The following is a 20,197-nucleotide window of genomic DNA, read 5'->3' as shown; positions in this document are numbered from 1 at the left end:
TCTCGCGCTCCATCCTGCCCTCACTCGTGAGCAAGACCCCAAGATACTTGAACTCCTCCACTTGGGGCAGGATCTCATCCCCGATCCGGAGAGGGCATTCCGCCTTTTTCCGACCGAGGACCATGAACTCGGAGGTGCTGACCCTCATCCCGACCGCTTCACACTCGCCTGTGAAATGCTCCAATGAGAGCTGGAGATCACGGCCTGAAGAAGCCAACAGCACCCCGTCATCTGCAAAAAGCAGAGACGCAATGTTGAGGTCCCCAAACCGGACCCCCTCAACGCCTCGGCTGCGCCAAGAAATTCTGTCCATAAAAATTATGAACAGAATCAGTGACAAAGGGCAGCCTTGGCGGAGTCCAACCCTCATTGGGAATGAATCCGACTTACTGCCGGAAATGCGGACCAAACTCTGGCATCGGTGATAAAGGGACCGAACCACACTTATCAGTTGGCTCGGCACCCCGTACTCCCGAAGCACCCTCCACAGAACGTCCCGAGGGACACGGTCGAACGCCTTCTCCAAGTCCACAAAACACATGTGGACTGGTTTGGCGGACTCCCATGCACCCTCGAGGATCCTGCCGAGGGTGTAGAGCTGGTCCACTGTTCCACGGCCAGGACGAAAGCCACACTGCTTCTCCTGAATCCGAGGTTCGACCTCCCAACGGACCCTCCTCTACAGCACCCCTGAATAGACCTTACCAGGGAGGCTGAGGAGTGTGATTCCCCTGTAATTGGAACACACCCTCCGGTCCCCCTTCTTAAAGAGGGGAACCACCACCCCAGTCTGCCAATCCAGAGGCACCGTCCCTGATGTGCACGCAATGTTGTAGAGGCGTGTCAGCCATGACAGCCCCACAACATCCAGAGCCTTTAAGAACTCTGGGCAGATCTCATCCATCTCCGGGGCCCTGCCACCAAGGAGTTTTTTAACTACCTCAGTGACTTCGACCCCAGAGATTGGAGAGTCCGCCTCAGAGTCTCCAGGCCCTGCTTCCACAATGGAAGGCGTGCCGGTGGAATTGAGGAGGTCTTCGAAGTATTCTCCCCACCGACTCACGACGTCCCGAGTCGAGGTCAGCAGCACACCGTCTCCACTGTAAACAGTGTATATTGTGCACTGGTTCCCCCCCCTGAGACGCCGGATGGTGGACCAGAATTTCCTCGAAGCCGTCCGGAAGTCATTCTCCGTGGCCTCGCCGAACTCCTCCCACGCCCGGGTTTTTGCCTCAGCAACCGCCGAAGCCGCGTTCCACTTGGTCATCCGGTACCTGTCAACTGCCTCCGGAGTCCCGCAGGCCAAAACGGCCCGATAGGACTCCTTCAGCTTGACGGCATCCCTTACCGCCGGTGTCCACCAGCGGGTTCGGGGATTGCCGCCACGACAGGCACCAACGACTTTACGGCCACAGCTCCGGTTGGCTGCCTCAACAATGGAGGCGCGAAACATGGTCCACTCGGACTCAATGTCCCCTGCCTCCCCCAGGACGTGGGAAAAGCTCTGCCGGAGGTGGGAGTTGAAGCTCTTCCTGACAGGGGATTCTGCCAGACGTTCCCAGCAGACCCTCACAGAGCATTTGGGTCTGCCAGGTCGGACCGGCATCTTCCCCCACCATCAGAGCCAACTCACCACCAGGTGGTGATCATTTGACAGCTCCGCCCTTCTCTTCACCCGAGTGTCCAAAACATGCAGTCGCAAATCCGATGACACGACTACAAAGTCGATCCTCGAAACGTGACCTAGGGTGTCCTGGTACCAAGTGCACACATGGACACCCTTATGTTTGAACATGGTGTTCATTATAGAAAATTCGTGTCAAGCACTAATAATAATAATAATAGAACACCGCTCGGGTTCAGATTGGGGGGAGCGGGGCGTTCCTCCCAATCACGCCCTTCCAGGTCTCACTGTCATTGCCCACGTGAGCATTGAAGTCACCCAGTAGAACGATGGACTCCCCAGAAGGAGAGTGGGTACTCTGAGCTGCCGTTTGGTGCATAGACACAAACAACAGTCAGGACCCTTCCCCCCACCCGAAGGCGGAGGGAGGCTACCCTCTCGCTCACCGGGGTGAACCCCAATGTTCAGGCGCCCAGCCGGGGGGCAATAAGTATTCCCACACCTGGTCGACGCCTCTCACCGTGGGATACTCCAGACTGGAAGAGAGTCCAGCCCCTCTCAAGAGCGCTTGTACCAGAGCCCAAACTATGTGTGGAGGCAAGTCCGACTATTTCTAGTCGTAACTTTTCCTCCTCACACACCAGCTCGGGCTCCTTTCCAGCCAGAGAGGTGACATTCCATGTGCCTAGAGCCAGCCACTGCAGTCGGGGATTGGACTGCCAAGGTCCCCGCCTTTCGCCGCCGCCCAGCTCGCTTTGCACCTGACCCCTTTGGCCCCTGCTACAGGTGGTGAGCCCATGGTAAGGGGGACCCATGTTTTCTTTTCGGGCTATGGTTGGCCGAGATCCATGGGCGAAGGCCCGGCAACCAAGCGCTCACCTTTGAGCCTCACCTCCAGGCCTGGCTCCAGAGGGGGGCCCCGGTGACCTGCGTCTGGGCGATTAAAAATGAGGTCCATTTGCGTTTATCATAAGTGGCTTGGGTGAGCCGTGCTTTGTCTGGCCCCTCACCTAGGAGGACCCTTTTGCCATGGGTGACCCTACCAGCGGCATGAAGCCCCAGACAACATGGATCATAAGGGCACACAAACCCCTCCACCACGATAAGGTGACGACTCACGGAGGGGGAGATCACAGCTTGCAGAAGCCAATAGTACCACATCATCTGCAAAAATATTTCAACAGCAAAACCGGATACCCTGAACGTCTTGGCTGTGCCCAGGCATTCTGTCCAGAAAGGTCATGAACTGAATCAGTGACAAAGGGCAGTCTTGGCAGAGTCAAATCCTCACTGGAAACAAATTCGATTTCCTGCGGACCAAACTCTTATATCGGTTTTATATAGACCAAACTGCCCTTATCAAGGGGTTGGAAGCCCACCTCTCCCATGCACCCTCAAGAACCCTGCTCAGGGTGTTGAACTAGTCTACTGTTCCATGACCAGAATAAAAAAACAAAAACCTCTCCCCATGAATCTGAGATTCGACCTCTCGATGGACCCCCCCTCTCCAGCATCCTTGAATAGAACTTACCAGGGTGGCTGAGGCATGTGATTCCTCTAGTTGGTGATAACGTGAACTGCTTCCTCCACATTAGACGCCAGACGGTGGATCAGAATAGCCTTGAAGCATTCCTGGAGTCATTTTTCATGTCTTCGCCAAACTCTTCTCGTGCCCAGGTTTTTGCCACGACTGCCAAAGCTGCGTTCCGCTTGGCCAGCTGGTCAAGTCAAGTTTATTTGTATAGCCCTAAATCACAAGCAGTCTCAAAGGGCTTCACATAGACAATCAATTGACAATAATTCTCAAAGCATCCCCTGATCTTAGGCTCCCAAAAGGGCAAGGAAAAACTCAAAAACCCCTACCAGGGGAAAAATGAGAAACCTTGAGAAGGGACCACAGATGGAAGGATCCCCCTTTCAGGATCACCAGACTGCAATGGATGCAAAGAGGGCACATAAAATACATAATATGGAAATCAAAAAGTGGATGTCCAGGCCAAAGCGAAGAGCTGTCGGAGGTGCCTTCGATTGTCCTGGCAGTGTCCTCTAGGAGGGTATTCCGCTGCAGTTCCCTCATGCTGAATTGGTCCACGAGAATCTAGATAGCCATCGTCAGCTTGGGTGTCACCTAACCACCTCCCCAGCCGGGGAGGGGTGGGTGGAGTGGGGTCGGGGAGAGGGAGCAAAAACAAACTCCAGCCGAATCGGCTACTACAGGTTAATTAAAGGCCATATCATAGAAATACGTCTTTAAACGTGTCTTAAATGTTTCTACTGAGGTAGCAGTTCTAATATCAATTGGCAGGGCATTCCAGAGCTCTGGAGCCCGAATAGAAAATGCTCTAGCCCCTGCAGACATTTTCTTGGCCCTCGGTGTCACTAAAAGACTAGGGTTTTGCGAACGAAGGTTACGAGACGGAACATAAGGAAAAACTAAGTCGACGAGATATGAAGGCGCTAAGCCATGCAATGATTTATAGGTTAATAGAAGAACCTTGAAGTCACATCTTAAATGGACCGGGAGCCAGTGTAAATTGGCTAATATTGGGGTAATGTGATAAAATGTTCTTGTCCGTGAGAGCAGCCTTGCAGCAGCATTTTGTACTAACTGTAGACTTTTGATGCTGGACTTGGGAAGACCAGAGAATAATGCATTACAGTAGTCCAGGCGCGACGTAATAAATGCATGTATAATAATTTCGGCATCACCGGTCGAGAGGATTGGGCGAATCTTAGCAATATTACGAAGGTGAAAAAATGGTATTCTGGTTTTATTCTTAATGTGCTTTTGAAAGGAGAGCGTTTGGTCAAATATTACCCCGAGATTAGTTACAGTATCACTCTGAGTGATAGTACGGTTATCTAGAGTTATAGCGGTTTCCTTAAATAAATGTTGATAACGAGCTGGACCAATTATCAACATCTCAGTTTTATCTGGGTTCAGACGAAGGAAGTTGAGAGACATCCATTGCTTGATCTCCGCAAGGCATGCCTCAAGATTACAACAGTCCCGCGGATCTGTCATTGATAATGGCATATATAATTGGGTGTCATCCGCGTAACATTGAAAACTAATATTATATTTACGTATTATGTTCCCAAGCGGAGTCATATAAATATTAAATAGAATTGGTCCTAGTACCGATCCCTGTGGGACACCACACGTAACTTTATAGAGCTCAGAGGACGCATTGCCATGGACCACTCGGTGCGTCCTGTCTGATAGATACGAATGAAACCAGCCTAGTGCTGACCCCGAAATACCAACACAACCTTTAAGACGCTCTAATAAAATATTGAAGTCAACAGTGTCGAAGGCAGCACTAAGATCGAGTAGTAACAATACCGATGAAGTATTTGAATCCATAGCTAAGAGGAGATCATTAGTCACTTTAGCAAGTGCTGTCTCAGTGGAATGATTAGCTCTAAACCCAGACTGAACAGATTCATATCGATTATTAGCGACCATGTAATCAATAAGCTGCTGCGCTACTACTTTTTCAAGCAGTTTTGCTATGAATGGGAGATTTGAAACTGGCCTATAGTTACTGAGACAGTCCGGGTCAAGATTTGGTCGCTTAAGTAGCGGTTTAATAATAGCGGTTTTAAAGGCTGTTGGCACTATCCCAGAGGAGATAGACAGATTAATTATATTTAAAACGGACGGTCCTAAGATAAGAACCTATTCAGGGGTGCTGGAGAGGAGGATCCGTCGGGAGGTCGAACCTCGGATTCAGGAGGAGCAGTGTGGCTTTCGTCCTGGCCGTGGAACAGTGGACCAGCTCTACACCCTTGGCAGGATCCTCGAGGGTGCATGGGAGTTCGCCCAACCAGTCCACATGTGTTTTGTGGACTTGGAGAAGGCGTTCGACCGTGTCCCTCGGGAGGTTCTCTGGGGGGTGCTTCGGGAGTACGGGGTGCCGAGCCAACTGATAAGGGCGGTTCGGTACCTGTATCACCGATGCCAGAGTTTGGTCCGCATTTCCGGCAGTAAGTCGGATTCGTTCCCAGTGAGGGTTGGACTCCGCCAAGGCTGCCCTTTGTCACCGATTCTGTTCATAATTTTTATGGACAGAATTTCTAGGCGCAGCCGAGGCGTTGACGGGGTCCGGTTTGGGGACCTCAGCATCGCGTCACTGCTTTTTGCAGATGACGTGGTGCTGTTGGCTTCTTCAGTCCGTGATCTCCAGCTCTCACTGGAGCGGTTCGCAGCAGAGTGTGAAGCGGTCGGGATGAGGGTCAGCACCTCCAAATCCGAGTCCATGGTCCTCGGTCGGAAAAGGGTGGAATGCCCTCTCCGGATCGTGGATGAGATCCTGTCCCAAGTGGATGAGTTCAAGTATCTTGGGGTCTTGTTCACGAGTGAGGGCAGGAGGGAGCGCGAGATCGACAGGCGGATCGGTGCAGCGTCGGCAGTAATGCGGACTCTGTACCGGTCCGTCGTGGTGAAGAGAGAGCTGAGCCAAATGGCAAAGCTCTCGATTTACCGGTCGATCTACGCTCCTACCCTCACCTATGGTCACGAGCTATGGGTCGTGACCGAAAGATTGAGATCCAGGATACAAGCGGCTGAAATGAGTTTCCTCCGCAGGGTGTCCGGGCTCTCCCTTAGAGATAGGGTGAGAAGCTCGGTAATCCGGGAGAGACTCGGAGTAGAGCCGCTGCTCCTCCACGTTGAGAGGAGCCAGATGAGGTGGCTCGGGCATCTCATCAGGATGCCTCCTGGACGCCTCCCTGGGGAGGTGTTCCGGGCATGTCCCACCGGTAGGAGACCCCGGGGTCGACCCAGGACGCGCTGGAGAGACTACGTCTCTCGGCTGGCCTGGGAACGCCTTCGGATCCCCCGGGATGAGCTGGAGGAAGTGGCTGGGGAGAGGGAGGTCTGGGAGTCCCTCCTAAAGCTGCTGCCCCCGCGACCCGACCCCGGATAAGCGGAAGAAGATGAAGGTGAAGAAGGTCCTAAGATTTGAAATAATTCTTTAAATAGTTTGGTTGGAAGCGGGTCAAGTAAACATGTTGTTTGTTTAGCCGCACTAACTAATTGTGTAAGGCTTTCGAGGGACACGCTTTTAAAATTTGAAAGGGTTATTGCATGATCGTCGGCGCCGGTAATCGGCGGTCCCGACTGAATGATCGGAATGGTCATCTTGATCTCATCCCTAATGGATTCAATCTTTCGAGCAAAAAATTTCATGAACTCGTCAGCCGAGTGAAAAGAGCTATCGGGCGTTGGCTGGCGTAGTGTTAGCTTTGCCACCGTATCAAATAGATATTTAGGATTGTTCTTATTGAGATTAATGACCTGCGAAAAATAACGAGTTTTTGCTAAGATAAGCGCATCTTTATATTTCAGGAGGCTGTCGCGCCATGCCTGATGGAAAACCTCAAGTTTGGTTAAACGCCATTTGCGCTCATGCTTTCTACTTAATTGTTTAAGCGAACGTGTTTCATCTGTGAACCACGGAGTAGGCAGTCTACGGCGAGTTTTTAGACGTAGCGGCGCCACAGAATCAATGGCATTTAACAATGTAGCATTGAATTCATTTGTAAGATTATCAATAGAGCCGGTATATGAGGGCAATACGGCAGTTGCTGGTGGCAGTCGCCCAGATAGCGCAGTCGCAGTCATGGAGTTAATATTACGGCTGCTATAATTCTGATTGCTCTCTTGTCTTTGACTAAAAACTAAAATTTCAAATTTTATTAAGTAGTGATCAGACAAAACAGTAGTGTAAGGCAGTACTGTTATATTAGAGGTTGCCAGTCCTCGGGATAATACCAAATCTAAGGTATTACCATTCTTATGCGTTGCTACCTGTACGGCTTGCGGAAAACCAAACGTATCAATTAGAGTCTGAAACGCCGAAGTAAGTGGCTCTGACGGTAAATTCATGTGGACGTTAAAATCGGCCATGATTATTATATTATCCGCGTTTGTCACTAGATCAGCCACGAATTCTGAAAATTCATCCAGGAAGCTAGCGTAAGGCCCAGGTGGACGGTAAATAACAGCAAGATAAAATGACGGTAAAGCGGTGGATCGGACAGTGAGAACTTCAAATGTTTTAAATATGTTAATCGAACGAGGCGTAAATCTAAGATCGGAATTTGAGATGAGGGCAACACCCCCACCCTTTTTTCGAGGACGCGCCACATGCGAGCTCACAAAATTTGGAGGCGAGGCCTCATTAAGCGGTAGCAGTTCATTAGGTTTTAACCAGGTCTCGCAAAGACCAAATATATTTAGATTATGTTCCGTGATGAGGTCATTAACGAGAACCGCTTTTGTATGAAGCGATCTAATATTCATAAAACCAAGTTTAAGTGTAATCGGTTGGTCAGGGTTTGTGTTTATCAGAGGAGTTTTGAACGAAATAAAAGGTTGTGTTCTCTAGGCCTGACATCACCTCTCAATTGTTTATTCGCGCGGTGGGACGATACGACCGTAGGAATTTGATAGTAAATATTTGGTACACACGTAATATTATCTGAAACAGTCACCATATCATCAGCTATACCGGTCGGGGTGGAGCGTTTGGATTTATCTGCCACCTCAGTAGAAAGTGTGTTCATGTGTACTGTAGCACTATTCAAACTGTGACGCTCTAGTCTACACAAGGAGCTATGTGCATGCTGGAAGTCTAGCCTAGCGCTAGTTAACTTTAACTTAACTGACTCCAAACCCAGGTACATGTCGACTGCCTGCAGAGTCTCACAGGCCAAAAAGTTCTGATAAGACTTCTTATTTAACTTTACAGCATCCCTGACTGCTGGTCAACAGCGGGTTCGGGGATTGCCATCACGACAGGAAACATTTACTTATGGCGGCAGCTTCGATCGGCTGTCTCAACAATGGAGTCCACTCAGACTCACTGTACCCGCCTTCCTCGGAAATGGGCAAAGTTATACCAGAGGTGGGAGTTGAAACTACTTCTGACAGTGGATTCTGACATTCCCAGCAATCCCTTATAGTATGTTTGGGTCTGCCAGGTCAGACTGGCATCTTCCCCCACCATCAGAGCCAACACACCACCAGGTGGTTATCATTTGAAAGCTCTGCCCCACTCTTCACCCAAGTGTCCAAAACATGCGGCCGCAACTTAGAGGACACAACTACAAAGTTGATCATCAAACTGCAGCCTCGGGTGTCCAGGAGCCTAGTGCACATATGGACTATGTTTGCGCATGGTGTTTGTTATGGACAGTCCAATCACGCCCTCCCAGATCTCACTGTCATTGCCCAGCAGAAGCGCTCTCCAGCACAGCCTTTGAAGGCTGTGTTAGCTGCAATAAAAGGCAAAAAGTTTTATCTATCCATGCTTGGTCCCGTCACTGCGCCAAGTACTGCGCATGCGCGTATTGTGATTAAAATTCAGCAAATTTTGGACACTCTGACTTTGTTGTTGTGTTCCCTGCTTGACTGCTGAGTGAAAAAGGCTGATGAATGTCATGATGAAGAAAGTTCTGTTGCGTTTTGTTCAAGATATCCGTCGTCGAGCAAGGAAAACAAAGATGTGGAGTAACAGTTGTTTTACGACAGTCAGTACACAATGCACTTCAGCAGATGAAACAATGTTATAGTTTCGGTCAGAAGGCTTAATAGTGTCCACCAGCAGGAATAAGGAAGAGAAGAAAAGAGAGGGGAAAAGAAAAAAAAACATATCCACATAAGGCAGACATTTGTTCTGTTATCGCCTGAATGTCCTGTTATCTATCTATCTATCTATCTATCTATCTATCTATCTATCTATCTATCTATCTATCTATCTATCTATCTATCTATCTATCTATCAAAAACAGACAAATAGGCTCTGGTGTCTGAGCCGTCTGAAAGATCGTCTGTCATGCCTTTAAATTAGGAAAATCGCAAAAGTACACACCCAGATGCTGATATTTATTTATTTACTTTATACTGGAACTATTTAACATGATGCAGCTCACAGACTGGCTTCCTCCTTGTATGTGCAGTTTTGCATTATTTTTTTCCTCCCCAAGTAATAGTCGCAGCATTAAAATACACATTCACATTAGAGCAACTGAATAACATTTTTACATGCACACTGAAAAGTTGCCTTCATTTGCTAACACACTGCACACACTCTTGAGCCCTGTTGTATATTTATTAACTATAGAATCATTTATGTTCCTATCTTGGTTACTATGGACAGATTATGTAAATACTGTCTCTTTTATAGGAACAGAACGTCTGCTTGCATTGGGCAGCTTTGTCGGGGTGTGCTAATATCACCCAGGCTTTGCTGGATGCACATTGTGACCAAAATGCTGCCAATGCTCATGGAGACCTGCCAATTCATGTTGCTGCCAGAGAAAACCATCTCGAATGTGTAATGTGAGTATACTATTAAAGCTTTACTTGGCTATGCGTGACCATAACTGGAATAAGAGCTGTCAAAATGAATCGATTATTCAACCATTATTTTAATAATTGAGCCGGTGAGTTGGCGACAGAGGTCCGGAGAGCGAGTCTCAAGTCGGGCCTCTCCTCCCTCGTCGCTTCCCTTCGCGACCGCCGTTTCGGGACCCACGGCAGCGTCGGGACCCCTGTTGCTGGGGTACCGGGGGGCACCCCCCCCCCCCCCCCCCAAAGGGTGAACACTATTCTCAGTGCCTTGGTACTTTGTGCGCTTTTCAACATGTTTTATTACAGTCGATTGCCTATGGTCTTTTGGCCTATATTGACTATTATCTACCTGAGCGTTCTGGATCAATCCGGAAGGACCACTGGCAGCACAGGCCAGCCATAGTCTACTATGGTGGTGGCACGATAGACTACAGGCTATTGTCCAGAGACATTCTCACTTTCTGGATCACTAGAACTACAGGACTTCCTACTCTGTCTGGGCTACAATCTCCACTGTATTCCTTTTTTCTATTGCAGAAATTCATTGACTCTCCCTTTCTATTATATGTTAAAACCTCATTGAAAGAAAACTGCAATACTCCTAAAAAACCTTTTATCTTTGGGCTCAGGCACAATTTAGTCATTCTCATGCTGCTTATCTCAGGCAATATACATCCAAACCCAGGTCCCGTTATTCTTAAACAGAATGTTTCTATTTTTTCATTTGCTGATTTTTGTGATTGCACATCTATGTTTTTTTTTACATATTAACATTCGCAGCCTGTTACCCAGATTTGATTTGTTGAAATCATGGAATCAAACTGCTACTCCTGATGTTCTTGCTATTTCAGAATCATGGCTTTGAAAATGTAGTGTCAATTCTGTAATTTATATACCAGGTTACACTGTTTTCCGTCAGGACAGAGCCACCAAAGGGAGTGGTGTTGCTTTATATATGAAAGACCATCTGCAATGTACTGTTTCCCTATCAAAGTCTGTCCCCAAGCAATTAGAATTATTAGTGGTAAAGATAAAACTGTCTTATAACTTCTCCCTTTCTGTTGCTGTCTGCTACAGACCACCTTCTGCCCCGTTTCATCTTTAACTACCCTCAGTGAACTCTTGGCCCCACATATCTCCTCTGAGTTCATTCTTTTAGGTGATCTAAATTGGGATATGATTAACCCACCAGAACTGGTTGTGCAACAATTTGATGCCCTAAACCTCTTTCAAATAATATCTGTCCCCATTAGAAATAACCTGAAATCTCCTTCTTCTGCCACACTGCTAGATGTTATCCTTACAAACGCTCCCTCTAATTACAAGTCTGGTGTTTTTAGCCAAGATCTGAGTGATCATTGTGCTATTCTTGCATACGCTCTGGTTCTTCGGTTAAACGCCCACCTATGATGGTCTATAAACACTCCCTGAAGTTTAACCTAGACGCCTTTCTCCAGGACATTGCTGCAGTGTGCTGGGAAAAAAATTAACACTTTTTCTACTGTAGATGCTGCCTGGTCCTATATCAAATCGACGTTTGGACCGATCATAAATAAACATGCTCCGCTCATTAAACTGCAAATCAAAGACTGTTGCAATCCCTGGTTTTCCCAAGATCTGGCTGTGTTCATCCATCAAAAGAACACCTTATGGCGGAAAGCCCGTTCCTCCCAGTCTCCATGTGATTGGCTTGCTTTTCGGCAATGTAGAAACAAATGTACACAGACAATTAGAAAAACCAGTCACCTATTTTCTGGATAAATTTGCATCCTGTTCCTCTGATGCCAAAACATTTTGGAAAACAGTCAAATCCATGGAAAATAAATTGACACCTCCCCTATTTCCCAGTGCTATGACTTTTGGTGACACTGTTGTTACCAATACATTTCTTATGGCCTCTCTTTTAAATCAACATTTTGTTAATTCAGCTATTAACCTCCCAGTCATACCCCCCACCCCTGCCATTTTACATTCATCTATGTGTTCTAGCCTGGTGAGGTTCTTCTTTAGACCCATCCTGGCCTCAGAGGTTTTTGAGCAACTCTCTAAGATGGACACTAATAAGTCGGCGGGTTATGACAAGTTCGACCCAAGATTTTTAAAAATCGCTGCTCCCATTATTAGTGCCCCAATCTCACGGCTTTTTAATATGTCCCTGAAGTTGTCTTTCTTTCCTCCAGACTGGAAATCCGCATTGATTACTTCACTTTTTAAAGGAGGTTCTGGCTCTGACCCCAACTGTTATAGACCTTTTCCATCCTGCCCTGCTTGGCTAAGGTCTTCGAAAAACTGGTCCATAAACAGCTCAGTCTTTTTTTTTGGCCTCAAATAACATCTTGTCCGAAATGCAGTTTGGGTTTCGGCCTGGCTATGGATGCACGACAGCTACTTGAAGATCCTAGACAATATCATTATTTCCCTGGATTCCAAGCAGATTTATGTTGCTGCCTTCATTGACCTGACTAAAGCCTTTGACTCGGTCATCCATTCCATCCTCCTGCAGAGGCTCTCTATTATTGGCCTGTCATCGCACGCATGTGATTGGTTTGCTAGCTACCTAAATAATTGACTCCAGCAAATTAAATGGGAAAATATTCTTTCTGACCCTCTCACCATCTCCAAAGGGGTTCTTCAAGGCTCGATCCTAGGCCCATTGTTGTACTCCATTTACATTAAAGATGTAGTCAAGTATGTCAGCAGTTCAAATATCCAACTTTATGCTGAAGTATCATCAGCATCTTATACTCTGAAGGTCCTTTTCTACATTCTGCAGCATCCTCATTACAACTTAGCCTCACCTCCATTGAACAATATTTCCATAATCTTCGTCTCCTTCTTAACACTAAGAAAACCAAATGCATAATTTTTAACCGGTCTCGTGCTCCCAACAATACCCCTAAAATACTTTGTGAAGATGGTACTGAACTCGAGTTTGTAAACTGTTACAAATATCTTGGCTTATGGTTGGACTCGTCCCTCTCCTTCACTACCCACATAAAACACCTACAGTCAAAAGTCAAATCTCGTCTTAGCTTCCTATAGCTTATTATATCGCAATAAGGCCTCCTTTGCCCGTGCAGCTAGACACTCTGTCAAAATGACCATCCTGCCCATTTTTGATTATGGCGACACCATAAGATGGCATCCCACTCTACTCTCAAAAAGCTGGACCCTCTTCACCACTCTGCTATCCGCTTTGCCACAGGTGCGCACTTCTCCACTCACCACTGTGATTTGTATAAATTAGCTGCTGAAGACCTTCTACACTGCCATTATCCAGTCTGTCCTCTGCACCTCCATCACTGTCTGGTTTGGATCGGCCTCCAAACAAGACAAGCACAGACTGCAACGGACAATCAGGACTGCAGAAAAGATCATTCGAATCAACCTCCCATCTATCCAAGACTTGTACCTGTCCAGGACCAGGCGTTATAGAGCTCTGTACGCCAAAACCAGCAGATCAGGGGATGGCTGAGAATATTGTCATTTGTCATTTTCACATGTCCTGAGTGTTGTTAGTCACCTAAATGTTTAACAGACTGTGATGTAACGAACGAATTCCTTGTTTGGCACGCTCAAACATAGCGAATAAATTCTTCTTGAATTGATTGGACGTCACTTCATGCGCGACGACTTCACCATTGGTTTCACCTCATTTACAAATCTATACTTGGGATGTCCCCTCCCTATCTCTCTTCCCTCCTGCACCGGCATCATTGTTCCCACAATCTAAGGTCCAGTAATCTTATTAAATTCACCATACCCAAAGTACGTACAGTTTTCGGTCGAAACTCATTCCATTTCTCTGGAGTTTATGACTGGAATACTATGCAAAATACCCTTAAATTTCATTGTGTCATCACATCATTTACAGTTTTCAAACAAAAATTGGGACAAGTTTTAACCGACTCTTGCAGCTGTTAGTTTAGATATGTTGTTATATTGCATACTTTTATTGTTCTTGGTTGTTCTTTATTTTTGATTGTGTATTTATATAACCTTGTTTTACGTATTTATTTATTTTTTAGCACTCTATCCCCCATCCCCCTCAAAGTGCCATTGTTCTTTGGGTCAGGTCGCAGTTGTAAATAAGAACTTGTTCTTAATTGTTTGCCTGGGTAAATAAAGGTTGAAAAAAAAAATTGTTTAGAGCAGCGGTGCCTAAAGGACTTAGACTCCTCAAGAGCCCCTATTAAGCCTGTTTTAAAGAGACAGTAAAGCGAGCCCAACATTGGCACTTATGTGATAGGACTGTACCGTATTGGCGCGAATATAAGACAATGTTTTTTGCATTGAAATAAGAAAAAAAAAGTGGGGGTTGTCTTACATTCGGGTACTAGATATGAGACCCATTCACTCCTGCGCAGCGGTAGGTTAAAGGTTGCTGGTATCAACTGAGTATGTTGCTGTGATCATATGTCTTTGACACAAAGTGAGTATATACATTTCATTGTTACTACTGTCCACTGTTGTGCCGTTTGTCCGATCGCGGTTTGCTTCGTGTGTGCGCCGTTTGATTGACAGCTCTTCGCTTTGGCCTGGACATCCACTTTTTGATTTCCATATGATGTATTTTATGTGCCCTCTTTGCATCTATTGCAGCCTGGTGATCCTGAAAGGGGGATCCTTCCATCTGTGGTCCCTTCTCAAGGTTTCTCATTTTTCCCCTGGTAGGGGTTTTTGAGTTTTTCCTTGCCCTTTTGGGAGCCCAAGATCAGGGGATGCTTTGAGAATAATTGTCAATTGATTGTCTATGTGAAGCCCTTTGAGACTGCTTGTGATTTAGGGCTATACAAATAAACTTGACTTGACTTGACTTGACTCCGGCACGCTCCTTTAAATTTGCCTCGCATCGTACGAGTGGCTGTTACGCAAATGTATTTTGTTGTCTCGATGACTTATGTTTGGTGTGTTGCCGAGAGTACGTATTTCATTTATGGTTATTTCGTATAGTGAAACCGTTACGCGCAGTTAGTTAAGTATTGTGTGCCATCTACTAGTTGTGACGTCAAAAGTTGAGCGTTGACTTGCGTGCTGTATTTCTGTCTGTTGCAGAACCACACACACACCCCACAAACCACACACCCTTCACACGCTTCACACAATACCCTTTTGCCAGTTTGCCTGTATGCCCCTATGAGCCACAGTGCCAGGTACTTTTTTGCCAATAATTCAGTAAAGCAATTACACTGAACCACGTCTTCCCTCCTGTGTTCTGACCGAAAACCGGAGGCGAAAAGAGCATAACCATCTGAGCCAACCCCCTATACCAGGGGTGTCCAAACTTTTTGCAAGGAGGGCCAGATTTGATAAAGTGAAGGGGCCCGGGGGCTAGTAGTTTTTTCGGACATTTTTTAAACTACAATTTCATCCAAATAAACACTGTTATGAAACAAATTTCATTCTCCCAATTGTCTTTATTTTTTAAATGACAAAATAACCAAATATAAGCCACTCAGGCAGATGTGAACAACTCTAAAAACACAAATTCTGCCTTTCATTCATATCTGAAGAGTCCGATAACATTGAACAAACTATGAAATACCTTAAATTTACATGAGTTTAAAATTATTTTCGCCTCATGAACATTTTAAACAGGAGTTATAAGTAATACATAAAATACGATAACATTGAACAAACTGTATGAAATACCTTAAATTTACATGAGTTTAAAATTATTTTCGCCTCGTGAACATTTCACACAGGGTTCACGCAGCCGGTTCGCGCGTACCCTTTTTACATCGGGTTTATTTCCGCATTTGACTTGTGCATGCTCCGCATAGCAGGACAGCTGGAGTCATGTTCTCGCTGTGAAATCACGGCGGGTCGCGCGAGATTACATTTCTGCGGCATAAATATAAAATAGCTTTGGTACGTGTGTATTAAAGCGCTGGTCAACAATGGCGGCGGGCCACATACTAAAGATTTTATCACAGAGGCTGCGGGCCTGATGAAATTTGACCACGGGCCGCAATTGGCCCGCGGGCCGGACTTTGGACATGCCTGCCCTATACAGTTCTCAGGCTCCCCAACAATAGTCAAGTCAAGTCAAGTTTATTTGTATAGCCCTAAATCACAAGCAGTCTCAAAGGGCTTCACATAGACAATCAATTGACAATAATTCTCAAAGCATCCCCTGATCTTAGGCTCCCAAAAGGGCAAGGAAAAACTCAAAAACCCCTACCAGGGGAAAAATGAGAAACCTTGAGAAGGGACCACAGATGGAAGGATCCCCCTTTCAGGATCACCAGGCTGCAATGGATGCAAAGAGGGCACATAAAATACATAATATGGAAATCAAAAAGTGGATGTCCAGGCCAAAGCCAAGAGCTGTCGGAGGTGCCTTCGATTGTCCTGGCAGTGTCCTCTAGGAGGGTATTCCGCTGCAGTTCCCTCATGCTGAATTGGTCCACGAGAATCTAGATAGCCATCGTCAGCTTGGGTGTCACCTAACCACCTCCCCAGCCGGGGAGGGGTGGGGGGAGTGGGGTCGGGGAGAGGTTAATTAAAGGCCATATCATAGAAATACGTCTTTAAACGTGTCTTAAATGTTTCTACTGAGGTAGCAGTTCTAATATCCATTGGCAGGGCATTCCAGAGCTCTGGAGCCCGAATGGAAAATGCTCTAGCCCCTGCAGACATTTTCTTGGCCCTCGGTGTCACTAAAAGGCTAGCGTTTTGCGAACGAAGGTTACGAGACAGAACATAAGGAACAACTAAGTCGACGAGATATGAAGGCGCTAAGCCATGCAATGATTTATAGGTTAATAGAAGAACCTTGAAGTCACATCTTAAATGGACCGGGAGCCGATGTAAATTGGCTAATATTGGGGTAATGTGATCAAATTTTCTTGTCCGTGAGAGCAGCCTTGCAGCAGCATTTTGTACTAACTGTAGACTTTTGATGCTGGACTTGGGAAGACCAGAGAATAATGCATTACAGTAGTCCAGGCGCGACGTGATAAATGCATGTATAATAATTTCGGCATCACCGGTCGAGAGGATTGGGCGAATCTTAGCAATATTACGAAGGTGAAAAAATGCTATTCTGGTTATATTTTTAATATGCTTTTGAAAGGAGAGTGTTTGGTCAAATATTACCCCGAGATTAGTTACAGTATCACTCTGAGTGATAGTACGGCTATCTAGAGCTATAGCGGTTTCCTTAAATAAATGTTGATAACGAGCTGGACCAATTATCAACATCTCAGTTTTATCTGGGTTCAGACGAAGGAAGTTGAGAGACATCCATTGCTTGATCTCTGCAAGGCATGCCTCAAGATTACAACAGTCCCGCGGATCTGTCATTGATAATGGCATATATAATTGGGTGTCATCCGCATAACATTGAAAACTAATATTATATTTACGTATTATGTTCCCAAGCGGAGTCATATAAATATTAAATAGAATTGGTCCTAGTACCGATCCCTGTGGGACACCACACGTAACTTTATAGAGCTCAGAGGACGCATTGCCATGGACCACTCGGTGCGTCCTGTCTGATAGATACGAATGAAACCAGCCTAGTGCTGACCCCGAAATACCAACACAACCTTTAAGACGCTCTAATAAAATATTGAAGTCAACAGTGTCAAAGGCAGCACTAAGATCGAGTAGTAACAATACCGATGAAGTATTTGAATCCATAGCTAAGAGGAGATCATTAGTCACTTTAGCAAGTGCTGTCTCAGTGGAATGATTAGCTCTAAACCCAGACTGAAAAGATTCATATCGATTATTAGCGACCATGTAATCAATAAGCTGCTGCGCTACTACTTTTTCAAGCAGTTTTGCTATGAATGGGAGATTTGAAACTGGCCTATAGTTACTGAGACAGTCCGGGTCAAGATTTGGTCGATTAAGTAGCGGTTTAATGATAGCGGTTTTAAAGGCTGTAGGCACTATCCCAGAGGAGATAGACAGATTAATTATATTTAGAACGGACGGTCCTAAGATTTGAAATAATTCTTTAAGTAGTTTGGTTGGAAGCGGGTCAAGTAAACATGTTGTTTGTTTAGCCGCACTAACTAATTGTGTAAGCCTTTCGAGGGACACATGATCATCGGCGCCGGTAATCGGCGGTCCCGACTGAGTGATTGGAATGGTCATCTTGATCTCATCCCTAATGGATTCAATCTTTCGAGCAAAAAATTTCATGAACTCGTCAGCCGAGTGAAAGGAGCTATCGGGGGTTGGCTGGCGTAGTGTTAGCTTTGCCACCGTATCAAATAGGTATTTAGGATTGTTCTTATTGAGATTAATGACCTGCGAAAAATAAAGAGTTTTTGCTAAGGTAAGCGCATCTTTATATTTCAGGAGGCTGTCACGCCATGCCTGATGGAAAACCTCAAGTTTGGTTAAACGCCATTTGCGCTCATGCTTTCTACTTAATTGTTTAATAGCGATAGCAGTTTAAATCATTTTATTGCAATGTTTTTCCTGATTCCATTAGTTAGACTTCCCTTTGATGGTTAATGCAGTTATTGCAATTTTGTTGTTTTATTGTAGTATATATTTACATTTCAAAAACCAGAAGCCATTCATTTACAAACGATATTGCACTTTAGTTTACATATCCAATGTTCAGATATTAAGATATGATAGACAGTTTTTGCATGGTTTGAATGAGGCAAAATAACATGCTTTTTCTCTCGAATATATATTGTTTCAAATGTAATCATTTTCTGTATAAAATAAAAAATTTGGTGTTCAAAAATAATTTTTTCAATCTTGAGTCTTGAAAAACGGGGTCGTTTTATAATCAGGGTCGTCTTATATTCGGGCCAATACAGTATTAAAAAAATTATCTCAGTACTCCAATTACACCCTTAGAAAAAAACTCAGAAGAGATTTAATGGTATTTTGGAACAGATTGATGGTGGATTTACTAACACCCACTATTTGGGTGGAGTCTGCTTGATTTGACACATTATCCTGACTATGTCATGGAAGGAAGCGATCACAACTTCCCCATTGAAAATCATTGTCCCGTATTTTTCGGACTATAAGTCGCGTTTTTTTTCATAGTTTGGGTGGGGGGGCGACTTATACTCAGGAGCAACTTATATGTGAATTTTTTCACAAATTTTCAAAATTCAAAAATCCGTGATCTAGTGAAACCGCGATAAACGAACCGCGATGTAGCAAGGGATTACTGTAATTTGAACTGCAAGTGACGTCAGCGGCACGGCGGTTGTTTACATAAAGGACAAAAGGATGCGATCACGGGATGACGAAGATGACGAAGGGCCCCACGTTTGAAGGATTTAATCATTTGGAGTGACACAAGGTTTGAGAAACTTATTTATGTTATAGTTATTTGTGATATTTTATTTTGTGTAGCAACTTGTATATGTTTGTATCATTACAGTTTAGTAGTTGTTGGCTCGTTGAATTCTGCGAATGTATTTGTCAAAATCCAACACCGAAAACAGACATGAACCAGCAACAACAGGCTAAACGATACGGTATGCTAACGTAATATATACACAAACGAGGAGCTGAGAACGGGCCTGACGTAACATTCAAAGTTATTCAAGTAAGTATTACATAAAAAACACGTTTATCAAACCGTCTGTGTCACTCCAATTCATGAAATCCATCGATCTGCTTTATGTAAACAATGCTGCAGTACGCGTATGCGCTGCATATGCTGACGTCGGACTATTTGTTTGCATTTCTAATTATACCACAGATCCATATAATTCATTTCATTGGATCAAGATGGCGGCGCGTGCACACGCAGCGGCCTCTCTCCGTCCCAACCGATCGGTGTTTTGTTCATTTAATAAGTGTTTGTCAGACAGTTTTATGTGTTTGTCTGATCGTACCACGTTGCGCTGCAAGTACAGCAGGCAGGTTCTGCTTGACATCGGCGAGAGCGAGTTTTGCGGCGTTTCGGACTTTGATGCGGGGACATTAAAGTCATTGGGACTACTCCGGCCTGAATCATCGCCGGACTCGTCTGCTACTCCTTCCCCGGACAAGCAGTGTCGGAAGCGGTGTGCGAGGAGGCAGAAGAGGGGAAAGCGCGGAGGCGTCCGGGCCAGGCTAGCGGCGAACCCAACTCGCCCGGCCGTGCCTTCCATTCTTCTGGCGAATGTCCGGTCGCTGGACAACAAGATAACCATGTCACCGTTCTGCTTACTTTGTGCTATTTGATGTGAGTGTTGTGTACTAGTGGGACGGTGGGAAACGTAATTTCGATC

General features: G+C 45.6%; 1 protein-coding gene across 10 annotated transcripts in view; it reads left to right on the top strand.

Moving 5' to 3' along the window:
• The window catches only part of LOC147057612 (histone-lysine N-methyltransferase EHMT1-like), an 83,361-nt gene that overhangs the window by 36,670 nt on the left and 26,494 nt on the right, over nt 1–20,197 (top strand). For all 10 annotated transcript variants that reach the window (XR_015065831.1, XR_015065829.1, XR_015065830.1 and 7 more), the window contains one exon: nt 9,820–9,974. Coding sequence is in view for 7 of the 10 variants with exons in the window: in XM_085909675.1 (XP_085765801.1) it covers nt 9,820–9,974 (155 nt within the window). In the remaining 3 variants the exon portion in view is untranslated. The remainder of the gene's footprint in view (nt 1–9,819; nt 9,975–20,197) is intronic.

The sequence above is a fragment of the Syngnathus leptorhynchus genome, chromosome 4 (assembly GCF_054491065.1).
Source record: "Syngnathus leptorhynchus isolate UIUO chromosome 4, UIUO_Slep, whole genome shotgun sequence".
NCBI lineage: Eukaryota > Metazoa > Chordata > Actinopteri > Syngnathiformes > Syngnathidae > Syngnathus > Syngnathus leptorhynchus.
The sequence above is the reverse complement of the archived record's forward strand: the minus strand, read 5'-3'. Positions and strand labels throughout refer to the sequence as shown.